The sequence below is a fragment of the Helianthus annuus genome, chromosome 4, assembly GCF_002127325.2.
Source record: "Helianthus annuus cultivar XRQ/B chromosome 4, HanXRQr2.0-SUNRISE, whole genome shotgun sequence".
NCBI classification, from domain to species: Eukaryota; Viridiplantae; Streptophyta; class Magnoliopsida; order Asterales; family Asteraceae; genus Helianthus; species Helianthus annuus.
In genome coordinates this window covers 64861045-64873091 of record NC_035436.2, presented here as the reverse complement: position 1 = coordinate 64873091, position 12047 = coordinate 64861045, and the positions used below count along the sequence as shown (strand labels likewise).

Sequence of the window (12047 nt, the reverse complement as noted above, 5' to 3'; positions counted from 1 at the left end):
TTGATTAGAAGAGAAACTGTATCATCGACTTTCTCACGACGTGAACCCAAGTTTTATTTAAATAAGAGTGGTCTTAATTTATTAGTTCTAAAAATATTGTTGAAATGTTTAGATTAGGCATATAGTAATTAGCCAATTGGATAAACTTATAGCTGCAAAATAATATTTAAATTAACTAGATAAGTATAAATTATCGGTAATTATTAAGTTATATAACTTTAAAATTTAAACATATAGACTTGAGTTGAATCTTAAAAAGATGGTTGTTTTTAGATAATTTTATTAGTATGATAAATGTAGTTATTATTCTTTTTGTTTTTAAATATATTAAATAAATAAATTGTTTGTTAAGCAAGAAAATCGTTCCATCCCCCCTCGTTATGAAAATGCTCGATATTTGTTTCAATTATTAAGATATAATTTCTAATCTAGTAATTAATATAAAGAAGAAAATCGTTCCCTCCACCATCGTTATGAAAATGCTCGATATTTGTTCTAATTATTAGGATATAATTTCTAACCTAGTAATTAATATAAATAAATAATAAGATAATTTATGGAACTTTATCCGTAATTTTTTAACATCTGAGCCCCTAACGTTTTTTTTTTCTAACCCTTTTAGCCCCTAACAATAAACCCATCCATTAAATGTTAGGGGCTAAAAGGGTTAGAAAAAAGACGTTAGGGGCCAAAAAGATTAGAAAAAAAGATGTTGGGGGCTCAGATGTTAAAAATTCTTTTTGGGCTAAAAGAGTAAAAGTGCTATAACCACAGGAGCCAAAATCGTAATTTGCTCTATTAGTTAAATAAATAATATTATAAATGAGAAGGAGATTAAACTAAATAATAATTATCCATAAAAAAATTAAACTAAAAATATTTAGTAGGAGAATTATCTATAATTAATTATAAAAAATTAAACTAAAATAATACTTATCTATAAAACATGGCCTAATATGATGACAAGTATCCCTAAAATGGTTTCTTTTATTATATAGTATAGATGTTTAATTTTTAAATTATTTAATTAGCGATCATCCGATTTTTGAAATCGTTTTGACCAGTTAACCAGTAATGCAGCCATTTCAAGGCTTGGTGATAAAAAAGAAAAAAAAAACATGCTAAATAAAGATGATTTTTAATTCAAAATACTACTTTCGTGAACCAGCTTTTTTATAACATACACCAACACACCAAACTGAAGGCATATAAATGACATCTAGTAAACAACTTCAACAGGCACAAAGCCATTCTTAATCGAAGCTACAACTGCATCAATGACGAGTTGAGTCTTTCTACTAATGACTCGCCACTTATTCTCGGGTTTAGCCTCATTACTCCGAACTCCCGCAACCAAACGACCAAATTCTTGCACCATAAAGGCTTCCTGTGGCAGATTAATTTCTATCTTAAGCTCACTCGGTTCAGGAGCACACCCAAGTGCCCTTTCTGCCCATTTTGAATTATCCACTGCATAAAAAGATCCCACTTTTTCATTGAACGGTATAACAAAGTCGTGCACACGAAAGTTCCCTTTGGTTCCAAGAGCGATTATGTCCATGCATAAGTTCGAGAGGAATGAACAATAAAAAGTTGCGAATTTCCCATTTGTTTTCCAGTTTAAAGATGCACCACATGATAAGATAACTCCTGATTCGTGGTACTCAGGGTCACGAAATGCGGTAACTATGTTTGGAAGCTCGTAATCATGAGCCCATAGGATGGCACGTATGCAATACCATCCAATGTCTCCTAGAGCTCCAAGGGAATCAAGATTAGGGTTTACACGAATATCATTCTTCAGAAAATCTTCCTCTGCTAAGAATGTCAACGTACTATGGACCTGTCAAAATCAGTATGAAATAGCTATCAAATAATTTATTGGTCATTTGTCTATCGGTGTGAGCTATGATGTATAATGATAAGTTTAATATTTCTATTTTAGTTTTTTAAACTATTTAAAAAATATTTTCTTTGTTTCTTATTAAGTTATCTTTTACTTATCTATTTAAGAGATCAATTTGAAACATAAGGATTTTTATTTAGACAAAATTGTACAAATCAACTTTTATGTATACCCAATTTTGCACCTTACACCTTTTGGTTTAAAATAATCAACCTTCTACTTATTATTATTATTTTTTTGAATCAACCTTTTGCACAAACCCCGTTTAATTTCTTAGTTAAATCAACTTGCATGCAACACATGTAAGGGTAAATGTGCCCTCTTACCATCCCCTCCTTTATTAGCCACCATCACCATCCACTATCATCGCCACTATCACCACCACCATCAACATCCACCATCACCCTCACCATTAACCTCCACCATCACTGCCACCATCACCATCACCATCACCATCACCATCACCATCACCCCTACCATCACCATCACCCCCACCATCATCATCCACCATCACTGCCATCATAAACCTCCACCATCACTATCACTGCCACCATCACCATCACCATCACGGGCATCATTAGCCTCCATCAACATTTCCACCATCACCTCAACAACATCACAACTGTGTGAAACCCTAACACCTCAATCGATCTGAACTCTGACCACCTGAAACTCACCATTCACCACTCGACTACACCTCCATTACAACACCATAACAAAATCCTATTCATTCCAAACCCTAACTCCACATATTTTACCATTACCAGCCTCCATTCCCATCACCGCTTGTAACACCACTGATCTCCACCCTAATCATCACCAACCTCCAACCACCACCGGAAATCACCGCTATAACCACCTGCAACAAACTCACTTGAACGGTCTGAATCAGAATTACCAAACCCACCAATCAACTACCACCTTCGGACACTCACCTGCAACCCTCCATCTATTGTTATTTTTTTCCTAATTGAAAAAACCTAGGCCTCTGCATCACCACCTGCAAAGCCCCACCATCGATCTAATCTAAAACCCTAACTACCCCCGACTTGAACAACCACTACCTCCACTGCACCACTGACCCTGACCCATCTCCATCCCCACCACCACTTACAACCATCCTCATTACCGACACCATTAAACCTACAACAAAACCATACCACTATCGTCGTACACCTCCATCTCCTTTATCAACCACCAACAACCGCTCATCCCCATTGTTCTCCCATTTTCAAAATCAAACTACCACTGTCACCATCGTTCTCGATTCAAGAACCAAAAGGGTTTTGTGGTTTGTTAAAAAATATATTAAATAAGGATTTAAAAAGTCAAAATACCCTCACATACTAAGCATGCGAGGTGACTTAACCAAGAAAATAAACTTAGTTTGTGGAAAGGTTGATTCTGGCAACAAAGATTAAATTAAACGGTTGATTATAGTGCTTTTTAAACTGAAAGGTATAAGGTACAAGTTTGGGAATCCATAAAGTTTGATTTGTGTAATTTTGTCTTATATTACGTATGATTATTATTATTTTTTGTTTTCAGTTTTATATATGGTACTTGTTTATATTGCTTTAGTATATATTTTTTTCGTAAATAATACTTACAAACCCGTGTATTACACTACAAGGGTTGAATATTGAAAAAAATTATAAATCATAAATTTGTATATAATACTTATAAGTGAAATGACATATTAAATAAAATAGTGAAACAAACAGAAAACTTACATTTTCAGAGATCCAAATATAATTTCTAAGTTTTAACTTCTTTCTTGAGTCACTAGAATCAATTTTATTATATACGGTTGTAAAACAATAACACTAAAAAAATAATGATGATCAAGTTCTAAGTGTTTTCAAAAATAATTATAAGTTATAATGTTGTGGTTAATGAATAGTGATTAAGTTCTACTATTTATAATCTAACTAGATTTTAGTACCCGCGCGTTGCACGGGACTATGAAACCAAACAAAAAACAGACGTAAAAATGTTGAAACAGACACGTGCGTTGCAAAATACTAACTTGACAAATTTAGACCAAAACGTAAAACATTATGATAGTAAAGAAATCTAAGTCAAAGCATTAACAAAACTCATCTAAAAGGAGGTTGTGCAATGAATGTATAAAATGAAATTTAAATAAATAAGTGTAACTTATGCAATGAGTGAAAGTACTATAAGCATACAAATTTATACAAAATTGAATAGTGAAAGTAACTCACATAACTATTTTACAAATTATTATAGAGGAAATACTAATAAAAGAATTCATTTAATGTCACATGGCATTTTCTCTATTAATTTAATAATAATATTGTCAACAAAATTCCATGTGATAATAATTTTCTATGTTACATCAACCATAATAAATAATAATAATAAAGATAGTGATAATAATAATAATAATAATAATAATAATAATAATAATAATAATAATAATAATAATAATAATAATAAATAAATAAATACAAGAACCATTTTCCATCTTAATAAATAATATAACTTATAAGAAAAGACTCCAAATAATGACACATGACATTCTCTCCTTCAACCTTATAAATTTTATTTATAGTTGTTTAATAAACTTCTTTTAATATTAAGAGTAAACTGCCATTTTGGTCCCTGAGGTTTGGTTACTTTTGCCACTTTAGTCCAAAACTCAAACCTTTTGCATCTGGGTCCCTGTGGTTTCAGTTTTATTACCATTTTGGTCCAAAAATGAAATCAGGTCATACTTGTCTTTAAAATCCTGCAATTTTGTCATTTTCCTCAGGGGCAAATCAGTTCATATTTGTCTTATAAAATATTATATTTATTTATAAAAAAGAAATAATCATTTTGCCCCTGCGGAAAATGACAAAATAACAGGATTTTATAAGACAAATATGACCTGATTTCATTTTTGGACCAAAATGACAATAAAACTGAAACCACAGGGACCCAGATGCAAAAAGTTTGAGTTTTGGACTAAAAGGGCAAAATTGACCAAACCACAGGGACCAAAATGGTAGTTTACTCTAATATTAGATATTAATTAATAACCAATATATAGATATCACTTATTTTTAACCCAAAGTTTTTTATCTTTTGCAATTTAATCCCAACTATTTTTTATTTTCAATTTTGATCCACCATACTTTTCATCTTTCCCAAGTTTTTCGTTTCGTTCTAAATTTTGTGAGTTAACGCACCGCAACATGCGTGTGGGCTTCAACATTTTCTCGTATATTTTTTTTCCGTTTTACTGCCCATCGCGTCACATCTATTTTTCTGCGTTTGACAAGTTCGTCCAACACGCAGGTCCTGGATGGACTTAGTTACTTTTTTATGTTTTACGTTTCGGTTTGATTCAAAGATTTTACGTCTTCTTTTCGCTCGGCCAGTGGCGAAGCTTGACCTGAATGACCGGGGGGGGGGGGGTCGAAAACGTATATACCCAAAAAAAATTTATAGAACCGAGGGATCGAAAACGTATATACCCAAAAATTTCTATAAGAAAACTACATATATAACACTACTGATCGAAAAGTTCGGGGGGTCAGGCGCCCCCCCTTCTATACTTCGCCCCTGCGCTCGGCGTTATTTTTTTCGCGTTTTTATTTATTTTGTTTTTACGAGTTTTTCCGGTGTTGGTGGTCTCTGGCAATGGTATAGTATTGCTACTACTTAACACAGTTTTATGACAACCGCTGCAACGCAAGGGCTTAATACTAGTTCTAAATAAACCTCCTTTCCCTCAAAAGAAAATGATATACCATGATGCTTGGGTTAATAAATTATACTATACGATATAGAGATAAAAATATAAGAATTACTTTATCTCTTGAATATACCGATTTTACAGATTAGAGATCATGATTATCTTCGCCACTATAACATACGAGAAAGGGTTATTATATTTTTTTAATATGTGTGTGTTAAATATGAATATCCTTTAAAAATCAAAAGCCTTTTAATCGTTAGTTTATTTTTATCTATAACAAAACTATTATTATTGTTGTTGTTGTTGTTGTTGGAGTAAATTACTTTTTAAGTCCCTGTGTTTTCGTAGTTTTAACTAATTGAGTCAAAAATAAAAAAGTTTAACGCCCTGAGTTCCTAACCACTCATTTTATAACATTTGAGTCCCTGTGTTTTAGTAATTTTAACCACTTGAGTCTAAAATCAAAAGTACAAGTGTTAAAAAATGGACTCAAAACGTTATAAAATGAGTGGTTAGGGACTCATGTCGTTAAACTTTTTGATTTTGGACTCAAGTGGTTAAAAGCACTAAAACACAGGGACTCAAAAGTAATTTACTCTTATTGTTAATATCTCCAATTTAATTATTTATGCATTATTATAATAATTTCATTTGTTAATATAAAACATCATTAAGATTAACTACATGTATTTCTAAAACCAAATGATTTAAACTGTTAATTATTGATAAAAATGATAAAGTTACAAATAAAAGATCAAATCTAACTTAACTTTTAATGTAAGATTCTTGTCATGTGTGACTCTCTTCTTCAACCTTACAATTTAGAGTTACATTTTACATTAAAATATTTTTTAAAATCCTTATCCTTACTAATATAATAAATTTAATTTAATTATGTTAATAACCAAATTAGGATGTTTAGTTAATATTATTAGAATAATACAATGTATTTTAATAATATTATCATGAAATAAAAAAATACAATAATTAGATCTTTTTACTAAACCATCCTTAGGCCACACGGGGTGGTCCGTTATGGAGTCATCATAACGAGTGATAGCATGTGGAACACCGCCCCGCCCAATTCCATCACTAGTGATGGAGTGTAACGAGTTATGGGCATAACGCGTTGAACTTTGAGGAGTGATAGGGTATGACTTGTACATTGTGCATTAATACTTGTACATTCGAATCCCATCACTAGTGATACCACCCCCCTACATTTCTATCACTAGTGATAGAAATTTGGTTGATGACATGGCATGATTTTATTGGACAATGGGAGTGATAGAATCTATCACTAGTGAACCACCCCTCCTCCCCTTATTTTAGTACTAATCAGAATAATGCAAAAAATAGATTATACTATTATTACGTTTTTTAAATATGTGACCAGGATTATATAGAAGTATGATTTACAATTTTTTATACATTTTATGTGCGTAATACACAGGTTTGTAATACTTATAAATTAAGATATTATTCAATCCAGTTTTTTTATATTTAATCCGTGTAATACACGGGTTTATATGCTAGTACTTGATATAATAAATACTTTGATAAAAACAGTATATTAGAAAATAATTAAAATTTAATCTAATACTAATAATGGATTGTAAATAATGTCACATGCCATTTGCTCCTTTACTATCATAATTTTTACTTTTATTTTGTAATTTAATTTATGAATATCTTTTAGACTTATCTTAATCCCTATTATATTATAATAAATTTTTTAAAAAATATCATCAAATCTCTTCTTGTAATATTAATATTATATATAAATATCTTCATTATAATATATATTATGAACACACATATTTTTTATTTGTTTTATTCGGATACACAAAATATTTTAGATTTTTGCCATGAATGAATATCACTTAGACTTATCTTAATCCCTATTATAATATAATAAATGTTTTTAAAAAATCATCAAATCTCTTCTCCTAATATTAATATTATATATAAATATTCATTATAATATATATTATGAACATATATATTTTTTATTTGTTTTATTCAGATACTCAAAATATTTTAGATTTTCACAATGAATGAATAACAAAATATTCTGAATTAGTGTTGGCGATAAAATCAGTTAATATAAATTATTTTATTGCAATTTCTCCGTGATAATTCATATGTTACTTTTATTTCAAAATATTGATGTTATTTTAGGTACGTAGATATTGTTATTTACATATTTACAACAATTAAGATAAGTCTCATGGATAATTGTAACATCATTTTCTTGTTTTTAGAATTTGGTTAAGGAAGGAGAAATGGAGAGGACTCTTAAAGAAGATCTAGAACATATGGATTAATTGTTAGAGATTAGGGAGTTGTCCGAAGAGGAGGAATGGATCAATTTGGTTTGTTTGAAAGATTTAAAGGAGTTGAAAGGTTGTACAATTAAAGATCTCAAACAAAGAGCTAGAATTAGATGGGATTTGGAAGGAGATGAAAACTCGGCTTTCTTTCATGGATATATCAATAGTAGGCGCGCTATTAACAATATCCTGGGGATTATGATAGATGGGGTATGGACTTCTAAACCATCTCTGGTCAAAAAGGAGATATTGGGATTCTTCAAAAGGGCATTTAAGGAAAATACCAATGATATACCTAAGCTTAATTGCCATAATATGAAGCGTTTGATGGAGGAGGATGCGATGTCCTTGACGGTCCCGTTCAGGAGTGAAGAAATTAAAATGGCCGTGTTCGAGTGCGGAACGGATAAAGCTACTGGGCCAGACGTTTTAACTTCAAATTCATTAAAAGTTATTGGAACTTATTTGAGAATGATTTTTCTAACTTGATAGCCTCATTTTACGGTAAAGGTTCGATCTCGGAAGGATGCAGCTCGTCTTTCATTACGCTTATCCCGAAAAACAAGGACCCGGTGAGCCTGAAAGATTATAGACCGATCAATCTTATCGGGGTGATAAGCAAAACTATATCCAAGATCCTTGCTAATCGACTTAAAAAGGTGATTGGGACCATCATTTCGGAAAACCAAACGACATTTCTTAAAGGTAGGTATATCCTCAATAGCCCTTTAATGTTAAATGAACTTATAGCGTGAATTAAAAAAGAGAAGAAAAAGGCTTTCCTTCTAAAAATTGATTTTGAAAAGGCTTATGATAACTTTAATTGGAAGTTTCTTCTGAACATCATGGGTCAAATAAGTTTTCCAAGTTTATGGTGTAAATAGGTGGAAGGGGTTTTGCTTCGGCTAGATCCTCGGTTTTAGTGAACGGATCTCCTACTTCTGAATTTAGTTGCTCCAAAGGGGTTAGACAAGGAGATCCGTTGTCGCCGTTTTTGGTTCTTTTGGTGATGGAAGCTCTGTCTAGTATTTTTTGCAAAGCTGGGATTGACGGGTTCTTTAAAGGTATTCAAACTCCTAACAATGGCCCGAAAATCTCTCATCTGTTTGATGTTGATGATGCCCTTTTGTTGGGGAAATATGATAGGGACATTTTGCTAAACGTGACTAGATGTCTGAGAATTTTTTTATTTATGTTCTGGTTTAAATATTAACCTCCATAAATCTAACTTATACGGTATGGGAGTGGAAGAAGGTGTTATTAAGGATATGGCTAAAGTGGTGGAATGTAATTCTGATAAAATCCCGCTCAGTTACTTGGGGATTACGGTGGGGGCTAATATGAATAGAATTAATAATCGAATGTCGATTATTGAAGTTTTTGATAAAAGATTATCGGTTTGGAAAGCTAAAACTATCTCGATAGGGGGAGACTCACCATGATTAATTCAGTGTTGGAAAGCCTCCCTGTCTATAACTTCTCGCTATACAAAGTACTGGTTGGTATCATTAAGATTCTTGAAGCTAAAATGAGAAATTCCTCTGGGCGGGATCTATCGATATTAACAAAATGAACTGGGTGGCTTGGGATTGGGTTACGTGGCCCAAGTTGAAAGGGGGTTGGGTATCAACAAACTTAAAGAGGTTAATATGGCTCTTCTTTTTAAGTGGGTGTGGAGGTACATGGTCGAAAATAATAATCTTTGGAGGAAGGTGGTAAAAGCTTGCCATGGTAAAATTAATCAAAGAAGTTTCCTCCCGATTAATGAAAACATTGCAGGTTGTTGGAAAAATATAGTGAATTCGATATCTAATTTGAGATTAAATGGGAAGGGGTTAAACCGTTTGATCTTGAGTAAGGTTGGGAACGGGGAGGAGATTCGATCCTGGTTAGACACATGGATAGGTGATATGCCTTTCATGGATAGATGGCCACACTTGTTTCGTTTGGATTTGTTTAAAATATGCAGGGTCGCAGATAGAGTGGAGGCGAATCAAGGAATGCAAGATTTGTGTGGAATTGGATTAGAAAGCCCATGTCTGTCGCTGGGCTTAAAGATTGGCAGGAATGTCAAGAGGTTCTTAGTAGGGTGAGACTTTCCAATAATAAGGATCAATAGTATTAGAACGATGGTAATCTGGGAGAATTCTCAGTGAAGGCTGTCAAAAATGCTTTAATTGCAGATAGAGGAAATTGTCATCTCCCTAAATTTGGGTGGTGTAAACGGGTGCCTCTAAAATGCAACATCGTGGCGTGGAGAGGTAATTTGGATCGATTGGCTACGAGAGTTAATTTAAGAAGATGAAACGTGGATATTACTTCGGTTATGTGCCCATTTTGCGATGACTTTGAGGAAACGGTGGAGCATTTATTTACTGGATGTTCGGTGGCGGATTGGGTGTGGACGGCTTTCAGTGCATGGTGCAAAATTCCTCAGATTTACACATTCGACTTCAAAGACGTTTTAGATATCCACAATTTCTCTCAAGTTGGAAAAAAAAGCTAAGAGTCTCATTCAAGGTTTGGTGATAATTACGTGTTGGTGTATTTGGAAATGAAGGAACGAGTTGGTATTCAATCAGATTAGATGAAGTCCGCAAGAGAGTTTAGGGGAGATTAAATCGAGAGGTTTCGCTTGGGTTAAAAATAGATCTTCTTGTAATTATATTAGCTGGGTATAGTGGTGTAAATACCCGTTGTATATGTTGTAATTGTCTGCCCTTTGACCGTTTGAGTCGGAGGTGTTGTTGTTTGGCTTTTTGCCGTTTGGGTCGGCGATGTGTTTTAATGAAGTTTACTTAAAAAAAAAGAAAGAAAAATGGATTTGTTACGCTAAGAAACACATGAAAAGCATTTATCGATTAGAAACTTTTTAAATTCAAGACTATTTTATAGAACTCGTCCTCTTTTTGAATATTATTATCACAAAGAGGAGATTATACCGATTTAAGCTGTCCAAATCTTTGTTCATCGAAAAGAAGCTGCTTCATCTTCACTGTCCGTGGATGATGCATCCACATGGTTGCATCCATGAACTGCACCCCATTGGAATCACAAGCCGCCAGTATCGTATCTAGTTCGCCTACGTTAAGCGCCACCGGTTTCTCCAGCAAAACATGTTTCTTCTTCTCAGCAGCAAGAACCGCCCACCGCACGTGGAGGCTTGTCGGTAAAGGAACATAAACCGCGTCAACATCAGGGTCATCCAATACGGCGTCGTAGCTGCCATAAACCTTGGTAGATTCCGGGAAATGGTTTTCTGATGCAAACACGACCGCCTTTTCAAGAGAGCGACTGCCAATTGCGGAGATGGTGGTGTTAGGGGTGAGTAATATAGCCCGCGATACCTTGCGGGCTATGTTAGCACACCCCATAATCCCGAATCTGATTCGGGTTTCTTCCATTTTTTGTTGGAGTTTTGAGTTGATATGGAGTGATAAGACGGGGAAGTGTAGACACCAAAATGGCGAAATGTATTATACATCATATATTTTGTTCTTTTTGAACAAAACAACTCAAGTGTATTTTTAATAACTTTGATAGCATGGATTTCATTAATATATGTTATTTAGATGGAAGATGCCCTCGTCTTATGGGACAATTGGCCAGAGGTCCATTTTCCAAAAGTTAATTTAACCTAACTTTTAAAATGAAAATTATTTAATCCCAATGAGATCAGCTTCACCAATTTCCACCTCAACTAGTCCCATTTTCCCAACAAATTGGGATTTAAGGTTCAGAAAATATATTTTAGAAGTAGTGACGGATCCAACTCTGTTTTGTGGGTTTATATGAACCCACTCAGTTTAAAAAAAATAGTAAGAACTTTGTATGATTTGGAAAAAATAGTGAGAATCTACCAAAACGAACCCACTAAAACAAGTTACTGGATCCGCCACTGTATCTTCTCAAGTGTCGTTAAGCATGTATGTATAAGTGCCAAACTGCCAATGGTTTTAGAATCATTCTGAACTTAATTTACTCTTATAATAATAAGGTATTTGTAGTTTTGTACGAATTCCTTTTGACTGTTACGATCACACTCATAGTACTATAGTAGTACCTTTCGAAGTTGCCAAATATATCGTCAAAATTTCAC

The 12047-nt window shown here is 33.2% G+C and overlaps 1 protein-coding gene across 1 annotated transcript; it reads right to left on the bottom strand.

Moving 5' to 3' along the window:
* Positions 1–1155: 1155 nt before the first annotated feature.
* On the bottom strand, positions 1156–11397 carry LOC110895132 (uncharacterized oxidoreductase At4g09670). Its single transcript, XM_022142413.2, has 2 exons — positions 10891–11397; positions 1156–1843 (listed from the first exon to the last, which is right to left on the bottom strand). The coding sequence occupies exons 1-2, from the start codon at positions 11350–11352 to the stop codon at positions 1220–1222; spliced, it is 1086 nt and encodes a 361-aa protein (XP_021998105.1). The 5' UTR covers positions 11353–11397; the 3' UTR covers positions 1156–1219.
* Between the last annotated feature and the right edge of the window lie 650 nt (positions 11398–12047).